This window comes from Thermoascus crustaceus (genome assembly GCF_041956765.1).
Source record: "Thermoascus crustaceus strain CBS 181.67 unplaced genomic scaffold VTN00scaffold_6, whole genome shotgun sequence".
NCBI lineage: Eukaryota > Fungi > Ascomycota > Eurotiomycetes > Eurotiales > Thermoascaceae > Thermoascus > Thermoascus crustaceus.
The window spans coordinates 1,934,877-1,954,944 of NW_027192532.1; the positions used below are offsets into that span (position 1 = coordinate 1,934,877).

General features: G+C 52.6%; 6 protein-coding genes across 6 annotated transcripts; 2 read left to right on the forward strand and 4 right to left on the reverse strand.

Annotated features, from left to right (window-relative positions):
- Window positions 1-849: 849 nt before the first annotated feature.
- Window positions 850-2,487, reverse strand: VTN00DRAFT_8974 (uncharacterized protein; the record flags this gene model as incomplete). The annotated part of the gene is made up of 3 exons (XM_069435882.1): window positions 850-987; window positions 1,124-2,025; window positions 2,127-2,487. 3 exons carry the CDS (start codon window positions 2,485-2,487, stop codon window positions 850-852), a joined length of 1,401 nt encoding a protein of 466 aa, XP_069285784.1.
- Window positions 2,488-2,991: 504 nt separating this feature from the next.
- Window positions 2,992-3,234, forward strand: VTN00DRAFT_8975 (uncharacterized protein; the record flags this gene model as incomplete). Its single annotated transcript, XM_069435883.1, has 1 exon — window positions 2,992-3,234. The coding sequence occupies one exon, from the start codon at window positions 2,992-2,994 to the stop codon at window positions 3,232-3,234; it is 243 nt and encodes an 80-aa protein (XP_069285785.1).
- Window positions 3,235-4,861: 1,627 nt separating this feature from the next.
- VTN00DRAFT_8976 (uncharacterized protein) lies at window positions 4,862-5,191 on the reverse strand (the record flags this gene model as incomplete). Its single annotated transcript, XM_069435884.1, has 1 exon — window positions 4,862-5,191. One exon carries the CDS (start codon window positions 5,189-5,191, stop codon window positions 4,862-4,864), a length of 330 nt encoding a protein of 109 aa, XP_069285786.1.
- Window positions 5,192-5,962: 771 nt separating this feature from the next.
- Window positions 5,963-7,674, reverse strand: VTN00DRAFT_8977 (uncharacterized protein; the record flags this gene model as incomplete). The annotated part of the gene is made up of 3 exons (XM_069435885.1): window positions 5,963-6,073; window positions 6,965-7,498; window positions 7,552-7,674. The coding sequence occupies 3 exons, from the start codon at window positions 7,672-7,674 to the stop codon at window positions 5,963-5,965; spliced, it is 768 nt and encodes a 255-aa protein (XP_069285787.1).
- A 952-nt stretch (window positions 7,675-8,626) lies between these two features.
- VTN00DRAFT_8978 (uncharacterized protein) lies at window positions 8,627-10,175 on the forward strand (the record flags this gene model as incomplete). Its single annotated transcript, XM_069435886.1, has 4 exons — window positions 8,627-8,755; window positions 8,918-9,220; window positions 9,286-9,651; window positions 9,744-10,175. The coding sequence occupies 4 exons, from the start codon at window positions 8,627-8,629 to the stop codon at window positions 10,173-10,175; spliced, it is 1,230 nt and encodes a 409-aa protein (XP_069285788.1).
- A 4,733-nt stretch (window positions 10,176-14,908) lies between these two features.
- On the reverse strand, window positions 14,909-18,971 carry VTN00DRAFT_8979 (uncharacterized protein; the record flags this gene model as incomplete). The annotated part of the gene is made up of 5 exons (XM_069435887.1): window positions 14,909-15,135; window positions 15,188-15,487; window positions 15,551-17,475; window positions 17,631-18,359; window positions 18,409-18,971. 5 exons carry the CDS (start codon window positions 18,969-18,971, stop codon window positions 14,909-14,911), a joined length of 3,744 nt encoding a protein of 1,247 aa, XP_069285789.1.
- Between the last annotated feature and the right edge of the window lie 1,097 nt (window positions 18,972-20,068).

Here is a 20,068-nt window from a genome sequence, read left to right on the forward strand (position 1 = left end):
GATTCCTGAAAATTGACATTCACTTCTTCTACGTACGCGTCGTCGCTATCCGGACTGTACCGACTATATACGGAGCAAACGATTAGACTGTGGCAAGTGTATGACAGGTTCCACGTCATTGGGAATAATATTATGTGTACTCCATCATATGTCGTTTCACGCAGCGGCAAACGGTTTTTTTGTGTCACTGTCACATATCGGAGATTTTTTTTCAGGGGGGTGTTAGGCGGATCAGAGGGAACACAACCCTAATGACCTAAAACCTGCGCCAGTTATAGTGGAGAAAAACTGTGTAGTACTTTTGCCATGTTATTTCAGTGCCCAATATCCGCCCTGTAATGGCTTTTCTTTTCTTTTCTTTTTTCTTTTTCTTCCTCTTTCAACGTGGAAACTTAGCATGCAGTGTGCTCCAGATTAGCAGTCAAAGGTCGAGATCTAAAAAAGCAGGGTTTCGTTTTTCCGAAACTCTGGTCACATCTGCAAGGTCAGTAGCATAAAATCTGCTGTGCGTGGATCGCAGGGCCGTCTAGATGTAAGGAGACCTGAATTGGCAGGGATCTCTCTCCCGAGCTGCCACACGGGTAGCAAGTATCTGGTTTTCTTTTTGGTAGTACAACCCCCTTTCCTCTGTGCTCCTTCTTCCGACTCGCGCGTTCTCTCCCTGTCACGTCAGCCGAGGCTGGTGCTCATTTCTGCTCAAAAAGGACATTAGCGTCTACCGTACATGGGCTCTGGGAATCACCAAGACAGCAGACAGGGTATCTGGCATGCTAACGTTGGAGGTGATTCCAATTCGAATGTGATATTTCTCCAGCTGTCTCTCGGATCATCGTTACAGTCGGCTACATCCTACAGACGATCACCCACAGCACGAGTTCGCGCAAACAGGACGACCCACTTTGTTTTCTCATAATCTCCGAATAAGCGCTTGACGGGAGGGTCAGGCTCGAGCAGACGCGGTTGTAATCGAGATCTCAGATCTCGTTGCTACCAATCAGTATTATTGATCGGGGAATCCACTACTCGGTGTACCCCGAGGGACCTTTGGTGAGATGTATGTATATAGACTTTCACGGCCGTGCCTACGCAACCAACCACTACTGCGCAGTCCCCGACTGCATACCTGCCTGGGATCATTGCTGATATTCATGGTCAGACATCGACCTTGGAATTTTACCAGTCGAAACAGCTGTGGATCGAGACAGTTGTGGATCGAGAGTGAAGGAAGAGGGAGAAAGAAGGAGAGATAGCAGCGCGCAAGGCACACAGGCTGCAGGAATGCCTCACTGTGACGCTCACAGAGGCATTGTACGTTCTGCATCGGCGACTGCAGATGGATTTTGAGGTCAGGCAGCGGTCCCAGCCTCGCCACGTCGACGAAGGAGGACGAGCTCGTGATGAGCGTCACCGCAAGCCCATGGTGGGCCTTTGGCGCGCATGCGACCACGCGCGCCCGATTGGGCTGAGCAGCGGGGCGCTGGCAGCAAGGGCAGCGCACAGCCGAGTGATAGGCCCAGGTCTCGGTTCCCGTGATCGTCACCGTATGCGGGCACTGCGGGAAGCAGGGGTCGGCTCGACATGGGCACGGAGCCAAAGCGCTCACCGTGCTGGTTAGCCGGACAGCCCTGCGCCATGGCGAGGTTGGCTGTGGAGAGAGCCCCGGGCCAACGCAGGTCATTGGCGGTGGCGACCTGCCCGCCGCGCCGATTGGGTCCCGAGAAACGTGGCCAGCAAAAAGGCTGACGGTTGAACCCTCGTGAGCCCGGCTGCGGCGCGCGGCGTCCCGTACGCGTATCCGTATTTCGCGGTTTTGGTCTGTATCCGCCACGGTCCCGTAAGTATCACCGGTATCCGTCCCCTGCGTCAAGGCCATGTCAGATGTTTGGGACGTCTCCGAGAAGCGAGATGAAAACAGCCAGAGCGCGCAAATTCTGCACAGCGCATTATTGAGCAGTCGGCTATTGCAGCCATTTGCCTCGTCAGCCGGTGCCGGGAGCGGCGGCCGGCCAGCATATCTCACCACAGCTTGCTGTGTGTCAGTCAAGCTCCGCATCAGTCGTCTTCCAGGGCTCCCGGCACATCCTACCCGTTGTGCAGACATCATTGCAGATTTGCTCGGTACTCACGGTCTTCAGGAAAGTCAATCAAGCGGGAACACGGAGAGCCGGTCGCAGAATCCAGGTTGCAAACAGGGTGTTCAGAGTGCCGGGGTTTTAACGAGGCGCCGCCGTCACCCTGACGCCAGAGGGACATGCGATATACACTCATGCATGAGATCGGCGGGAGTCGGGGCGGCCCGTCGTCGATGTGGTCGGATACGGGGAGGCGCGCCATACAGGTGCTGGCAGCCGCACCGTTGGCGCTTGTTCCTATGCAAGGAGCCATGCAGGCCACGCTCCAGTCACAGCCGTCATGGCTGCAAGCAGCGCTCTTCCTACCGTAGCTTTGCTCGGTGACGCCTGAACATCTGATCCGGCCTTTCGTCATGGTAGATTGCCAATTCTTTCGGAGTCCACGTCCGCGGAGTTTCCAAGGTTCTGATGCTGTCCAGTATTCACGAACAGCATCGTGCATAAGTAGGCACCATGTCATATGTACCTACTCAATAGTCGAATGAGACATTGTTGTCAGCGCAGGAAAGAGTGATCAGTGCAGGGCAAGCTATAGGCAGCAGTTGCTCTAGTAGAGGAGCAATGGCCACGTCGACACCTGTCAGTGTTGGTACTACTGCCATCTAGAGAGTAGCTTCCCCGACTATGGATGACTTGCTGTGTACCTAGCGCAACGCTATCCTCTTCAGGTCATGACTGGAGTGGCTCTTGTTCCCCGCAAGGATGTATTTGAAATCGATAGACGCCCGCCTCACGCATTGACAATCGCGGGGATTCTTTTTCAGCATTGCTGTTTTGGACAAGCTACAGAGGCAATTGTTGCCTAAAGAGGACCTTAGCAGCATGTGAATTTGTTTGTTACAGGTCAATTTCCATCCTGATGTTCAAGGAGCGCCGGGGCATACCTCCGTCTGAAGACTTGGTTGTGGGTGACTTCGTTCAGTATGACGAATTCTCCAATGCATACCATACCCATTTCATTCCAGACTTCTATCAAATCACAGTCCAGATTGCTGATTCCTGCGACCAGGAGCAACAACAGTCCAACATCCTGACATCTCGTCTTCACACGTTACCAGACCGACGCCGACTTCTACACGAGCAACATGGATTTGGGTGCTAGAACTATTTAGTCACGAGTCCGATAGTCCGGTCTCGCGTCTCGCAGTGAGACTCCATCAATTGGTAGTGTTTGGGATGAGTGATTGGACTGCATTCAATACACGCGCCTTGAGAGACGATGCATTACGGAGTCCTTCCGCCTGTCCGGGGTGTGGCGCTGCCCCCGTACAAAGTACTATTGTTGTACTACCTTGATTCTGTACAGCAAGTCCGGTCACATACGCACACTGCGGTGCAGACGTTCGCGGACTACCTAGTACTCCAGCGATATTGTTCTTTGACATCCTCCGGTAAGTCACATGTCAAGTCACATTGGCTCTCGCTTCACACCCTTTTTAGCTCGCACTATCCAACATCTGCTTTGTGAACATCATTAAAATCAAATGACTCTAGTCTTTGGACCCGGTTTGCCGGCCCCCCTACGGAGTATGCAAGGTTCCCGGCGAAAATATCGCAGGTACCCGCGAGCTGGGCGATTGGCGGTTGGGTGGGCCTCTGCATGCTTGAAAATCTGGAACACTATTTTTTTTCTTCTTTTTTCCCCCTCTAGACCCTGAACGATTGCAATCTCCGACTCCCAGCAGCATCTGGCTGGGTCCAATGACTCTGTTGCCTCCGACGATAATCAGATTCGTTGGCCCTGGGTCCCTGACGAGATGCTGAGACACGGCTATCATCGAGCTCTCAAGGTCGAGAGAGCACCTACACTAATGCAGGATTCCAGAAAGTGGCACACTGACACAGATCAGTCAACCTTTTGGCGCGGTCCCAGGACTGCAGCACTGGGATTTTAGGGCTCTCCACCTGGGCCTTCATGGAACCGCGGATGGCCGTCAACCAGGCCAGCCCAGAAGTTAGATTACGCTCGGTTCTTTCTGCACCCACCAATCGACGGCCTCAGCAGCCGGGCAAAGCACCAGAGATGGCCAAGGTTCAAAGCGACCGACCCGTTTTGCAGGGATGCTGTCCCCTGCGGACACCCCAACTCACTAGGTAGCCCTACAAACCTCCCGTCTCCAAAAGCTGAACTGGTGATCTTGTTGCTTACCCAGGAGTCCAGCAGCCCCCTTTTCTTTTTCCTACCGGCAGTGTAATCATTATCATTCCTCCTGTACGGGGTTCATTGCGCGATGCTTACGACTGTCTGGTCATATTGATTATCGTGTGTTTTTTGCCATGTGTCTTGCTGCTGAATCATTAAGTAGTAGTATCAAATCCCCAAGGAGTGGATACCTGGGTCGATTGCATGCCTGCATCACTCGGAATCTGGCCATTCAACAACGTTCGCAACAAACCCCGTCGTTCGTAGGGCGAAGTACGGAATCGCCGATACAATCTAGAATTCTTTCTGACAAAGAATAATCTTTGTGGCAAGTAACCTGTGATGTTATTTCTAGACCTTTCAGCTGAGAAATTCATCGCTACCCCACCTGTGGGTGAGAATAATCGGCGGCGTTTCCTTAGCCGCCGCTCTCACCGCCCTGGACTCCACATGGGACGCGTGCTACCCGTCTGACTGTTCCCAGTTGGTGCCAGTAATAATAATGGCGTCTAGATTTGAATATGTTCGAACCTGGCTTCTTTGCTTTCCATGGTACCAATGTCTCACATTCCGTTAGATCCGTTCCTCACATCTTCTTGAAGCCTTCGCCACACCACCGCCGGAACCGATAACCCGACCAACAGAGGCAACGGCCCGTTGCACCAATCACTGTTTCCACGACCACGGTCCGGTGCGCTCCCTCCCATGATGGGGCGGACGGAGCAGGCCGTCCAATGTTGGTTGCCTTATCCTCAGCTTTGCCAGGAGAATCCGCTTGTTCCAGTGGAAAGGTGCAGCGGCTCGGATGCTTCCCCTGCGACTGCAATTCGCTGCGCCCCACACGGCAAGAAGGAGAAGAAGGATGACGTGCAGCATCCTGAATACTGTCAGAAGCCCACCGTCCATGATCCCACATTCTGCAAGCTGCAAGACGGCCCGCTTCTCGCCTCGTTGCGCTGGGGTGCATGTTTCGATCTGGCCCGCACGAGTACCACGCTAAGAAGACTACGGAGCACTGGGTCAAGTAGCAAACCGACAATAGATAAAATCGACCGTAATGAGCGTTACGCAGTACATCGAGGTCCAGGCCCTCGATACCAGTTATTTCATACCTTCTGCGTGGTCAGCAGGGTCCAAGTTGGGCAGGTCTCTCACGCTTATCCATCCATCACGTATACCCAGACCATGGACGTGGATGAAATCCAATTGGGGAATAGTTCTGACATTTGCCCACGAGGGACGAGTCTACATCCACGTAAGCTAGTAAGCAGCCCCAAACCGGCTAAGAATATTTGATTTCGATCTTAGCTGGTGACTTCTTCCGTTTGCATTGTTGTCTCCCAATGAGACTGGAGATTCGAAGGTCAGATACGAGACCATAATACGACAGTGAACAATACGCTATCATCGATATAGCAACTTCACCCCGCAATCAGATTCGACAGATAACCTGTCATTCTTATCATGTGCCACCGATCCTATGCTAGATCCCGGGCTCTATATCGACCTGCCTATATCTAGTACCTAGGCTTACTACTCAACCTGCGGGGAAGCTAACAGGGAACCGGTTGTAGACTGGACGACAAGGTGCCTGAGAGCAAGAAGGGACCAGTCACGAAAGAAAGAGTTGGAATGCAAGCTGTCGGGCAGTGACCTGTTAGGAAGGGTGTAATTTCTATATTGCCTTCTAAGTTGCAAGGTTGTCGCGTTCCTCTATCCAAAGCGCTTTGTTGTCATCTTCGATAGGCTCCTGGCTAATGCCCTGCTTTGACTCGTCACCGTTGCAGGTGCCCAGGGCCTGAAAATAGACACTATCAACATGCGACTCGAGGGCCGTGCGTGCTGAGAATTTTTCTTCTGTTGGTGATGCTTTGGGGGCCAAAACGTGGATACGCAAGGTGTGTATTCTGTCCCCGCCGTACAAATATCATTCAATAGTTTCAACATCTGTGTCGTTACCACACTGCTGCATAAACATCAGAGCATTTGCTTGAGATTCCCAGAGGTCGGCAGTTCTCTTGCTAACAGCTCTACTCCGTGCATTCCATACTAAAGCGTACATGACGCCCGGCGGCCGCGGCCGCATAGCGGCCGCATGCATTCCCGCAGGCGCTACTGCGGTCTATGCAGTAGACTGGACCTGGGACGGACATCTACATACAGAGAAGACCGGGCAGAAGGAGCGAAGTACGGAGAAATGCACCGGGCTGTAGCAATGCCAGAAGGACAATCTTGCAAACTGCATCAAGTACTGCGCACTGCCTCCGACGAAGAGCATCAAGTCGTCCAAGAGCTCCGCAGCGACGGACATAGAAGCAGCGATTTAGGCAACCAGCCAGCCTGAAAATGTGACAGATGCAGCAAGCTAGACAAACTAGGGAAAGGCAAACGGCGACATGTCGTACGCAGTACGCCATGATCCGGTACGCCATCTCACGGAGCAGAAACTCGAAGATGTTGCCCGAGATATGTAGCCTGCCTTGAAACAATCAAGGCACTGTTCGATTCCCTGGTTCCGCCGTCCATAGCGCATCTCAAAAGGAGAGACGCACCACTGGGAGGCCACTTCGTATGGTAGCACAGCCCAGCAAGCAAGGGATCAGTGAGGGATACCGCAACGCAACAAGGCATCATCGTTCGCAGCAGAGACGGTTTTTTTTTCCCACACCGCAACAAGCATGATGCGCACCCAGGCCTCCTTTTTGCGGCGAACACTTCGTCCTCGCGCAGCGAGTTTGGGACCGAATAATAACACCGAAGGATTATAGTCGACCAGGTTTCTCTCTCCTCTGGTTTTCGGGCCTTTCGCCATCCACGGGCCGCGGCCCCTCTTGAAGATTTGGTTCGTACCGTGGGCCCTGCACACCTCCATCAGCTGGACGCGTTTTCCGGCAGTGCCTGTATGATGTTGCTGCCGCGTTTCCTGCGTCTCTTTCGCAAGAACTTCACCGCTCTTGACTGTCGCATCTCGACTGGCGCTTTTCGTCTGGTTGTTCTGTAATCTCGTAGCCTGCTCAGCACCTGCTCCGGGCTGTCCCTGGGCATTCCCGACGGATCCTGCAGACAGGACAGCTGGGGCGTGCCACTGGCCTTTTACAGCGTCATGCTTGCTGGCCGTCAGCCAGACCAGGAACGGTGAAGGGCACCCGAAGCGCAGGGACGGGTGGGCCGGCCTACTTACGGAAGCGCACCCGTCCGCGTCTGAGAGCGGTGCGGCAGAGCACTAGGATCCAGGTAACAGCGGCGTTACAAGGATACGGCATACGGTACGCATACACGTATGTACATGAAGGAGCCGTCGGAGGGCGCAGGCTGGTACGGGCATAGGGAGGAGGCCATGGCCATGTCCGCATCCCAAACGGCGCCCAACGCAAGAAGGGCCCCCCAGCTGATCCCCATGGAAGCGCGATCCATCCCCCCATCCATGTCCACGGGTCGTTGGGTCCAGCTGCGGCACGCTTAACGCAGACCGTTCTTCATGACCGCCCATCCAGCTCGACCCATCCCTTGCGATCGTTCCTTTTCCATGATTTCCTGGCCACTGATTCTTCCCCTTCCCATCCTAGCAAATCCCACCCTCGCCGCCCGCCTTCCGCTTTCCGCCAGCCGTGGAACTGCCCTGCATCTGCTTCGCGTGTCTGGCGCGCTCGATCCGAATCGCTGCGAACAGCCCGGCTTTCCTTTTTCCTCTTTCAGCCAGTCTGCCTTCGTTGTTTTTCCTCCTCTTTCCAACCAGCGGGTTCTTCCATCCCCCAGAACGAGGTTCCTTTTTTTCTTTTCCCCCCTCCTCTCATCACTCTTGTGCTCCCCCCCCCCGCCAGTCTGGTGCTGGATCTATACCTGACGCCGCCCGCGCTACTGCCAGACCTGGAACTATTACACTCTCACTAATCCCCGCTGCGGCCTGTCCCCGAACATCGCTGCTGTTCCGTTTGAATCCACTCTATTTATTATTTCTGATCTTTCCACCCAAGCCCTCACGTCATATCCCCGAGGAACCCGCCTCTTTTGTTTCTCCTCCATTCTCCTCCCTCCTCTGCCCCCCTCCTTCGTGTCATTCCCTGCGCCTTAGGCCTGACTCCAGCCCGGGTTCCATCGACCACGAGGCTATGCTAGCCTTGCAAATCACCCGACGGGAGCTGGAAAAGAATTTGATTTGGCGTACCTTTTTCTGACCGATCCTTCTCCGCGACTTCTTCGCCGGTCCTGCCGGTCGTTGTACCTTTCGCCTCGACACACCCCGGTCAGCATTCCTGCCCAGTAGCTGAACGGGCTCACTCACATCATCCTGCATCGTTTCCCCCCTCCTTTCATTCCTCAGCAGCGTCACGCGTCCACACCTCTTTCACAAATGTCCAACAACCCCAACGAGTACAACGACCCCAATCGACAGGGACAGTATCCACCGCACCAGTGGAACACCAGTCAGCCTGAGGAGAACCCACCCCCGTCTCAGTATCCGCCTTCGTCCCAGTACCCCGTAAGTGTGCTCCATCCATGCATCACCTTTTTCTCTTTCCTTGATCTTTTTTTCCTTGTCCTTGATCATATATCCCTGCCTCCCTCCCCCTCCTCCATTGACCACTCAGACTGTCCTGACGTTGTTTGCTTCGGACTCTCTTCTGACCTGTGATCATTTAAGTACCCTCCATCGTCATATCCTCCACCTCCTTCCAGCGAGCAGGAACGTTCCGGACCCCCTGCCTACCAATATCCACCTCCGCCTTCGCCGTGTCCGCCTCCACCCTCGAACATGGCCGCCATACATCCCCAGATGCAAGGACCTCAAGATCCGTACCGACTGCCGCCGCCTCATGGCGCCTACCAACGCCCTCCGGATATGTATGCGCAACCACCACCACCGCCTCCACCGCAGCTGGTGTACCAGGCTGCCGCTCCCAGACAACGCACCGCCATTGCCTGTCGGTACTGTAGGAGACGGAAGGTATGTTGAAGGAATCACCCCCTCTCTTGTCTCGAAACTCAGGCTAAATCGTCCTTGCCTTGTAGATTCGATGCTCGGGATTCGAAAACTCCCAGGATGGACGCTGCACGAACTGCGTTCGCTTCAACCAGGAGTGCATGTTCACACCCGTCTCTTCACAAGCGCAAGCGTTCGTTCCAGCACACGCTGCCTATCCTCACCTGCGGAATGCTCAGAACCAGGGTCGTGCCGGTGGCCGCGGCGGATATCCTGGTGACGGGGTGATGCTCTACGGCGCTCACGGCCAGCCTCTTCCACCGCAGCAACAGCCGCAACCGCCTCCCAATACCACGCTCCCCCCTCCTCAAGGGATGTATCAGCACCCCTATGGCCAACCGCCACACGTGGACGACAGAGGGGCACCACCACCTCTTGCTCATCATCAAGACCAGGTAAGTCGCCAAACATCTCCCGTCTCGAAGCCGTCTGCTCCCTCCCATATGTCCACTCCTTAATGTTCTCGATTCTCACCGTATCTTCCCAGAGACAGCCCAGTGGTCGTCGTGGTTCTGGTTCTGGCTTCGAGTATCCCGATCCAACCAACCTTGCTCCCGTCTCTCCAGCGGTTTCAACGCCGGGTTACCAGACTCATACCGCACCCAGCCATTACTACCCGCCGCCCCCGAACGACAGGCGCGCATCTCCACAGTCCACCTATCCATATGACAGCCGCCATTCTTCTTCCCCCCATAGCTCTCCATACCCGCCAATGCATCCTGGCCACTCCATCCCTCCGCCCAGAGAAGCGGGAGTGACTCCACCGCCGACTTCAACACCCGGTGGCTCTGCTAGCTCCTCCCGAGGAGGCCTGAACGTTCGAGACATGCTGAACCCCGGCGATCAAGGACAGGGTGGCCGCTCCAGTACCGATAGCGACATGCTCAACGCCCTTGACCGTAAGGGCTTGAACCAGTAAGCATCAGTATACTTGGCCGAGCAGGTGGAAGCGGGTGGCTCAGTGGTTGCGAGACGGAGGAACGGGACGGCCGGATGATCGACATTGATACCCAGTATATGAAGGTGGGGAAAGAGATGGATTCTGTTCTGTGATCCTCAGTTTCAATGCGGGAAAACAGTCGCTGTGCTGGTCGCGAGACGTATTTCCCATGTTGTGACGGGGAGAGCGAGGCTGTAATATTAGTGTTTTCCCGCGAAGGCGTGATCCCGTCGTTCGTTCCATTTGGCCATGGTAAGATTGCTGATTTGACGTCTTACGCGGCGGGGTAACGTTGATATTCGGATTCTCGACCGATGAGGGCACTTGAATTAAGCGCCTGGCGGGGAATCAGCGACAAGATCACATGATTTGCATTGCATGACCTGCCAGCGAGACGAGGAGCGCGAAGTCTAGAGACGACGGCGAAAAAAAGACACTTGATGTACGATGGGGCTGGAGCTCCAGCTCGTTCTCCTTTGCCGGACGGAAGAAATGAGACCATGTTTACCGATCTGATACGAAGATATGGGAAGCAAGAGCTGTATGAGCAGTACATAAGATGGGTGGATGAAAAACAAAAATTCGGTGGATCGCAGACGGTAGTTGCGTGTTGGCAGCATATATCCTGTTGAAAAGGGACTCATCCTGCCTCTCCTACACCGCCGTTACCATTTCGAAACCGATCCACTTGCAAAAAAAATTTTTTTCGTTTCTCTTCAATCGTTTTCCCCCTTTTTTTTATTTGGCTTCTTCAAAAGGATCCAAACTACCGATTTATAAACTATCAGGGGCGACCCGCTAATGCACGTTTTCTATTTCCCTATTGCCTTCTGTTTTCGTCGAACCCATTAAACCCCCTTCTCGTTTTAGCGGTTGGGTATTTGGGGATTCATCCTGTCCTCTCGTCACGATGTCTGATGGCTGCTGGGTCATTCTGCCTGGAATTTGAAGGCGTGGATGGGTGGCTTTCTGGAAGGTCGCATTCTAACACAACACGACGCATATGTCCTTTGGGCGGCTCTCTGTCGTTCTTTCGTTTCGCGGATGCTGTGATATCGGTTCAGTCTGTTGGATATTTTGGGCATCAGAAGGTATAGATGCATGGATATTCGGTATGGCATGGGATGGCAAAGGAGAAAAAAGAATGGATGTGGGTTCGGAGTCATCGGTCGTGGTTCAAGCGGGCATTTACTTCGTATGGATGGTCGAGGTCAGCGGAGAACCTGTGCTACCGCCGTTTCGACTGGTCGGTTGACCTCGTGAAGTGTTCCTCTCTACCCTTACGTTGTGCTGCTCTGTGAATTTCGATCGATAGATCTTGGTGGTATTTTGCTCTTTTTCCTCTGATCGCATATTCACTTTCTTTTCATCTCGTTTATTCCCTGGGTGGCTATCTGCTTTTGATCATGTTCGAGTCCCCCTCCCCCCCCCCCCCCTGTGTTTTATGTATTTTCGTTCTGTGTTGTTTCTTATCTATCTATCTACGGGCTTTGCCGCATGGGAGGAATTCTGCGGTCCTGCGAAAAAAGAAATGTTACTGCACTGCGTACTTGATACTCGGGAGGCTGTCTGATCAACGTTTCAACACAAATGTTATGTTATTGAGATTTCCAATTTCTTGTGCTACATTCGCTATGACGTGCTCGCATGCTTCCACTTCCGATTCCCTGCTATATTTGTATGGTATGTGCTTGGCTGTGGAAGTCTACGTTCTGCATCTACGCTCTGATTCGTCTGGACATAGTAGGGTCGGATCTTGCAACCGCCATATTTTTTCGTGACTTATCCCACTTGGTGCTTGTCGAGAATCGTGTCGCATTTTTAAACAGCGGTGCCTGACGTAGGTGTACGGAGTACCACGGGTCGAAGGTGAAGCCGAAAAGGGCGATGTGGACAAAGCTCTGTACCATAGCAAGCAAAATGGTCGGTCAGGCCGGCATAGTCGGAGATGGATGCGGAGAACAAGAGAGCTCCGGATAGGGTGTCTGCACGTGAAAACCGCTCCATGGATGCTATTGCGTACTTAAGTACATGGTTGCGGTAAGGTCCTTCTTGATTCAGGTAGAAGTTACGCAATAGTACATGTGCCTAGGCTAGGTAGATAGACAGCTGGGGAGACATTTCCGAGTGCGGTCGGTTCATTGATGACTTGGTCGTCTCCAGCTGATTTGATGGAGTGTGACGTGCTCAGGCCCGGTTACCTAGGCAAGATCCAGGATGGAGCTATGACTTTAGCTTTGGAAGCTTGAGAGTCGAGTCCAGGCCAAGGCTGAGCAAGTCGCCCTTTTTTATCCACTTGACGATCGGAAACTGGAGCGGGAGAAAAATCGATGGAGCCGCAAAGACGGAGATCAACCCGACGATGCGAACCTTGACGGGTAAGCGGGTGCGGGTTTAGCTGATGCGCATCATCATTGAACCCCTAACCTGTTCGTCTTGGACTAACACTAGCAGCTTTACTGCTCCAGATGCCCGTGTACCTAGCTTAGGCTGCTTAGCTACCCGCGGAGTCCGCGTTGCGGGCGGCGACGGCGGCGGCCATGGAGCGGCCCTACCCGCCCCCGGCCGGCAAAGCAAGCGTCAAGTGTCAGTGTCACCCAACCCACATTCTTCAACCGCGCTGAGTGGACCACCGCTTCCAGCCGGACCGGACCGGACCGGACCGGTCCGGCTGACTTAGGTTGGGATGCATGGGGGCGACATGATATGACAGATAGCATACGAAAGTAGATAGATATCAGGAGGGACTTTATAGAGAGAATATGCTACATAAGTATGCAATATGCAGGATTCCGGATAGGGTAGTAGGGTAGATGTATCTAACATAGGTATAGTATAGTGTATTGTACTATATGGTACAGGGCAGAGCACTTCCAAGAACGGATTAATTTAATTCGTCCTTCTCAACTTGTATGAGATCTAGCCACAGTACTGCGTACTTAGTAAGAATTGGAGGGTTCAACAATCCTTCTTGGATGTGATGTAATAAAACTGAATCAGCAGGTACTAATCTAATATCCACTACTGTACTGTACTTACCTAACTACCTACTTACCTAACCTAACTGAAAGCAAGGGAGAGATGACGTTTAGGTAGAAGAAAAATGATGAATTATAGTTTAATCAATTAATTAATCGATTAATCAATGAACAAATTCAATCCCCCCAAAAATCTATCCTATCCCGATCCGTTCTCCCACCAGGTTCCAAGGCTTCCAAGACAAAACATAAGGCATAGATAGGATTTGCTTCTTCTTCTTCTTCTTCTTCAAGCACCTCTGTGTGTACAGTACTACGGTACACGGAAGTAAGCTAAGTTCGTGTAGGTAGGTAGCTACCTAACTAAGTACTACCTACCTAACCTAGCTAGCTAGATAGATAGGTAGGCAAATCAAGAAGATTTAAGGTACACGTTAGTAGGTTAGTAGTAGGTTCCATCTACCTACCAGATCCTGACTTAGCTCGCGGCAGGGGACACGGATAGCGATCCGGATGGCGGACGGACAAGATCCGATCGATCGATCGATCGATCGATGAACGGAGATACGGGTGAATCCGGATGTGGATACGGACGCGGATGGATCGGAACGGGATCGAGATCAAGGTTGATCTGATCTGTGATCTGATCGATCGATTATCGAAGCGACTATTGATCGGCTAAGTCTGATTTGACATCATTTCAGTTTACTTTGCATTGCTGCTGAGGTTGGTTTGCTTTTTTGTGATTGTTGCTGGTTGTGGGTCTTTAACTAAAACTGCTTTTGATTGAACTGACAAACTAGAATGCTGCTATAATCCTACATACACGAATTAAAGTAGAAACAAACTCCAAGACAAATGGATGCTTCTTCACCGTTCGCCTGGGTCCCTCCCGAGCTTCATTTCCTTAATGCATCTTTCTCCCAAGTCCTGCGCTCTCGAAGCAAGGACGACAATGATGATTCGGGAGAAATGGAAAAGGAAAAAACCAGAAAGATAAGGTAGCAGGGAGAGCGCCAATATTACCTGGTTAGACTGTTGAATGAAAATCAAAATAACAGATGCGCTGGTGAGCTCGCGGGCACGATCAAAGAAAATTGATATACAGAGTAGCTGGTTGGACGAAAGGACACGAGATTAGACCAATGTGGTCTGTGTGGCATATCAATCGGGAAGGAAATTTAAACAGTGCTGGTATAGCTGTAAGCAGTTGGAGGGTTGAATCTGACAGTCGAGGGGACAGAAAAGAGAGGATACCAATACTTTGAGCTGAGCCAGGGGGCAGTGAACGACTGTGGGTGAGTTATGTCTGTGAGGTCTGACATATGAGAGAGATAAGAGATGGAAGGTGAGAAATGGAATGGTCGGTTCAGTCAGAGTGCAACAGATGTAAAGGAAATGTTTTGACAGAATTTGTCAACCGGTTTAGCCCTAACCGTAAGGTAGGGCAGCTGGTGGCGTTGGATGATGGCGATGATGCATGCAGCGGCGAAGGAATGAGGAAGTGTTTGATGTTGCCATGCATGTTCGCAAAATAGACATTAGTAGTAGCGGTAAGGGAGTGTGGCGACTAAGAGTAGTCAGAAGTAGCGAAGGACAGAGAGGATGTTCGGGACGAGATCAATACGGTGATCTCTAGTATCTCTAGTATACGAGGAAAGGTAAAAGATAAAGATAGATACTTTGGTGTAAACGAGGGTGATGAGGAAACGTGAGGACGTAGTCGGGACAGCCCTAACATAGGGGGTCGAGGACCTTTGCCATCTTCTTTGCGCGCGCAGGGTCTTCGACCACGAGGTCGCGCTGCTTCAGCACCATGTGCAGCGTATCAACAACCTTGTGGAAAGACGAGGCCGCTCCACGTTCCTGTCGAAAGCGAATGAGGCTCAGGTTTGCGTGCCGTCCGTGCTCGAGAATGGTGTAGAACTCGGCTGAAAACTCGACCGGGCGCAGACAGAGGACTGGAGCAACGTCAATAGATTTCACAGCTCGGAAATACGGTACCTCACTTACAGTTGACTTCTCCTACCCGTCCGTAGATGACACTTTTTCCCTTGTCCAAGTGCACCTCCTCCACTCCATACTGCTTCCAATCCCGCAGGACTTTGTACACATCTTTCCGGGCTTTCACCTTAGATGTTTTCAATGCAACGACCCGAGTAGCCGGCTTCACGTGGAAGAACCGAGCAAACCAGTTGTGGCTTCCCGGAGAGCCGCGCTTTCGATACTTCTTAGGTTGAGGCGCATTTTGTGCGGAAGTTTCACTGACATGGGTGCTGGCGACAACTGACTCGGTGTCAGGCGTCTCGTTCACTGTTGGGCCACAAATATTAGTTGGACTGTTCATGCTCACAAAGCACTCGTGGATTTTAGTACCTGGTGGAAGGTCAGGTGAAGGTTTGTCCGCCTTCTTCTTGCTGAAAAGGTTGAGGAAGGCGCCCTTGGTCTTCTCGACGGGCTGTTTCTTGTTGGCATTCTTCGTGCCATCATCCACAGGAGGCGGTGACATCCGCGCAGGATCGACTTCATGAACAACGACCGTCGTGTTGCTGGGATGAATGTGCTGCACATCTTTGGGTGGGGTTGGTGGTCTCTGCTCGTAAACCTGCGACTTGTGTTTGTTGAACCACGACCACTTCTTATTTTCGGCCGAAGTCCGCATTTCAGGACGTCGTGGAGATTTAGGATTCTCCGCGATAGGCTCAAGACCAAAGTAATAACGAGAATGTTTGGAGCTTGTGGAGACATGTCTGCCCGTTGCACGAGCATTGCTGTTACTGGAAGGACCCCTGAGCTCTTCGGCGGACTTCCTGCCAGCGCCATTTAACAGCGGTGGAGGGTGATTCTTCTTTCTGATGTTGAGAGGTGGGACCTCTGCAATAGAGGTCAATGAATCCTCGGGAACCATGCGGATTGTCGGTTTACCTTCGTAGTCGCTGGGCTTTGTATTCGTTCGTCTAGTGGGCTCGGAGGTAATCCTCTGGTCAGCGTATTTCACACTGAGGCCGGTTGCGTCGTTAGTCGTGGACAGAAGCTCCTCAGAGATTGCGGGGAGATAGCCGGTGCCAGATTTCGGCATCGGATCAGAGATGGCGCGCTTGTTTGGGTCGTTCCGGTCTACTCCCCGTGCCTGCCTGTCTTGGTCCTGCTCGATCAGACGATCCAAGTGCGAGATCACCTCGGTGAGATAACCAGGCAAGCCTTCAGAGCCCTCCTTGGTAGAGTGCTCAATGAGCTTACGACGCGTTTCAGCGAGGTCTCTGATAGTGCTCGATCCAAGGGATTCCTTGGGCGTGTCTGGCAACGGCCTGTTGATATTCTTTGCGCTGGTCGCCGACTGTTCAGGGTCTTCAGGAGTAGAAATAGATGTTGGAGGAGACTGCGACTCGTTATAGAAGCTAGCTTCGCCCGTACGACCCGTAGAGACGGAGGACCTGTTAAATGCCTCCTCGCAGATCTGGCTTAGTTCGTTGGAGATCTTCCTGGCCTCCTCCTTCCAGGACATGTTCGTGTCCTGTACTTTCTTCAGGTCGAGCTCGGTGCACAGCCTTCCTGCACGAACCACGGCGGGCGGAGTTGGCAGGGCCGGGCTGCTATGCCTATCAGACGAGAGCATGTCACCCTCAGGCACTCTCGAACCTCGCGTATTAGTGTGGCTCTTCCCATTGGGAGTGTGAGGTTGTGCGGCCTTGGTTTTCACGGAAGCAGCACCTTGAGAGCGCTTGCGAATGTGCCGGAAAGAGACATTTCTCTTGTAGCTAACTGAGCGGACGGCCGGAGCAGGACTGAACCCACGACGGGAGCTGGCTAATGAGCTTCGAGATTGATATGAACGGGCTGAAATGGGCTTGGGCTTCTTCGAGCGTGGAGGTTCAGGTGGTGGTGTAGCTTTGAAAGGGTCTTCTTCATTCCGAACACCATTCACTGTAGGATTGCAGGCGCACTCATCCAGTGATTCGTGCATGTGACATTTACCATCAGATGTCCGGTGGATCGTAACATTCGCATATTCCGCATCAGGATTGGTAATCGGAGTGCGGGATGATCTATACGGATCATAGCTTTCAACAGTCCGTGAGGATTTGGGCTCCTTGCCAGAGATGCTGCAGCGGCTGCCATCAGTAATAATGGAAAACTGTGAACGTCTACGGGATTGCATCCGCTTTGTCCCGGCTCTGGCTGCTGGCCGTGAGATATGGTGATAGTCACTGGCAGAGTATTCAAGGTGTCCCTGATAGTTTTCTAGCTGTTCATCTCTGAATTTGATCAGAGCATTGTAGAACATTCTCTCATGGCTCGGCCTGCCACAAACCCCAAGTTAGCACTCTGTTACCAGCCGCGGCTCGTCATGCTTGCTGTGGTGGAAGCCTGGACGCACAGCCGCATAAGCGTGCACACCATATGCGGCTTGACCTAGGAACAAACAGCAACAAATGAGACAATGTCAACCACTTACTCGTTGCTGAGAAGCCTTTCAATCAGACTCTCTGGTTTTACGCCATGCCACAACGTTTGAAGATTCCGCAGAAGCTCCATATCAATGTCGAAGCGGCTTGCTACTGGGGGACCACAGTCTTTGACGGACAATGGCGGCGGTGGGCCAACAGGGTGGTCAGCCATTGCTTGGTGAAGCTTTTCATACTTCCTCAGAAGCGGATGTAGCCAGATGTCCTGCATGGCAATCCTATCTTCTGGCCGCTTTTGCAGGATCCGCTGAATGAGATCTATAGCCTCCGCACTGAGCCACGGTGGCAGCACGTATTCCCCCTTCTTCACGAGACGAAGGGTGTTCGAAAGGTCCCCACCGTCAAAAGGAAGGAATCCGGTCAGCAATGCAAAGAGAATAATCCCGCAGCTCCATATATCAGCCTTATCACCGCGGTACCGCCGACCGTAGATGATTTCCGGAGCAGCATAATGGGGACTTCCGCAGGACGTGTTTAGCCAGTGACCGGCCGGTTGGAGCGCAGCCATACCAAAGTCCGCCAGTTTGATATTATGCTTCGAATCCAAGAGGATGTTCTCGGGCTTCAAGTCCCGGTGGCAGATGTTAAACCGATGGCAATACGACAAGCCAGCAATGATCTGTCTGAAGAGCCTAACCGCCTCCTCCTCTGGCAGAGGTCCGTTGGTGGATACATAGTCGAAAAGCTCGCCACCTTCTACGTATTCCAAGACCAGATACCTGTGACCGAGTCAGCGATTATCCAAATGTTGTTCAGGTCCACACGTACAGTTCCCCACGGTTCTCCCATACATCGTACAAGTTGATGACGTTCGGATGCTCTATCAACTTCATGATGACCACCTCCCTTTCGATACCGAATGGCATCGGTCTGGCTCCGGGGGCTCCCGTCAACAGCCCAGCGTTGCGGTCCATTGCCGCAATGCTTTCACTCTGGACCATTGCTGCAGACTTCTTTGAAACTATCTTGATCGCGGCAGACTGCCCTGTTACCGCATGTTTTGCAAGCCGAACACGGCCAGTGGCTCCTTTACCAAGAGTCCTTCCGAGTTGCCATGGCCCAACATGTGTCTTTCTCCGCCCCTTCCCAGATGTTGTGGAGGCTGCTGATATCGTGGAATTGCGGTTGGAGTCCCCTAGGGCGTCTGTGACCGCCGAGATGCGCTTGTTCTCAGGAGACTCCGGGATCTCATTCGAGATTTTGAGTTGGTCCTGGTGCCTGTCGACATCGTCCTGGCCCCTGGTCGATGGGCAGTTGTTGACTCGGCTAGTTGCATCGGTGAGAGGTTCGCGCCTCGTCTGAGGACGGCCGCTAACGGTCACTTCATCCATCGCGAGATGGTTATGATCACTGACAGCTCGCGTGGCACAGCGGCATCTAGAGCTCTGGCAGAGGGCTTTGGTTGAATCTGGGTATTCTAGTCCTGGAGTGGGAACTTCAGTGAATGACTGACTCTCGGCACTGGATCCCCTCCAACCTCTATGTGGCCGAAACACGAGACAGCAGTTAGATATAAAATTGAAGATCGAATAGGATTTCAGTTTCCTTTGAAGCACCGTGGGCTGCTGACTGGGGACGCGATTGATGTTAGGGAGTGAATGGCTTGTTGTTTCTTTTGTTCCTATGAGCAACGAGGGAGTGAGAGCTGCTCAACTTAGGGGCACGAAGGAAAGAGCACGAAAATGACGACGGGGAGTCTTGCAAAGAGCGGATGGGTTGAAAACCGGGATTAGGTAGAAACGAATTATTGACGAGGGTGCAGAATGCGCCCGAACAAAGGTGGCCGTCAGCACGGGTGGCCCTCACGACTGCATTGGGAGCGTTGGATGAGTTGAGAATCCCGGGCAAGCAGCTGATATCCAGATACTACGGCGACTCCCGCAACATCCACGAGGAACAGCCACCTTTCGGGGAACACAGCAAAGAAAATTAACAGGGAGCAGACATGCCACAGAGCGGTCAGAAGCCGAGGAATGAAGGTCAAAGGAAAACCAGTTTGTTTATCCCGCTTGAATTCCAGGAGTCTCCCCGGTCACCAACGGAATCGAGCTCAGGAATGCACCACACTACAGTGTTATCCCCAATATTCTCCACGCTAACGAAAGGGTATAATGCGGCAGACACAGATCTTGGGTTCCAATCGACATCTGTCAAACGGCCCTTTCTACGAAATGAAGGTTCACACGAGGTGTCTATACAGATAAATGGTTAACACCATCAACTAGTCTGTTCATGGATGGAACACCCCAAGTACAAGATGAGCTGGCTCCCAATCTCAGGATGTAATAGAATCTGACAGGCGTGATCGACTGCACACTATCGAATTTAGCTTGGAGGCGAAGTCCTGGTTATCTGGAGGGATATCGATTGTCGCACATTCCGGAGGTGGAGGTGGTACAAGGCTAGACGCTACAGAGCCAGCCTCACA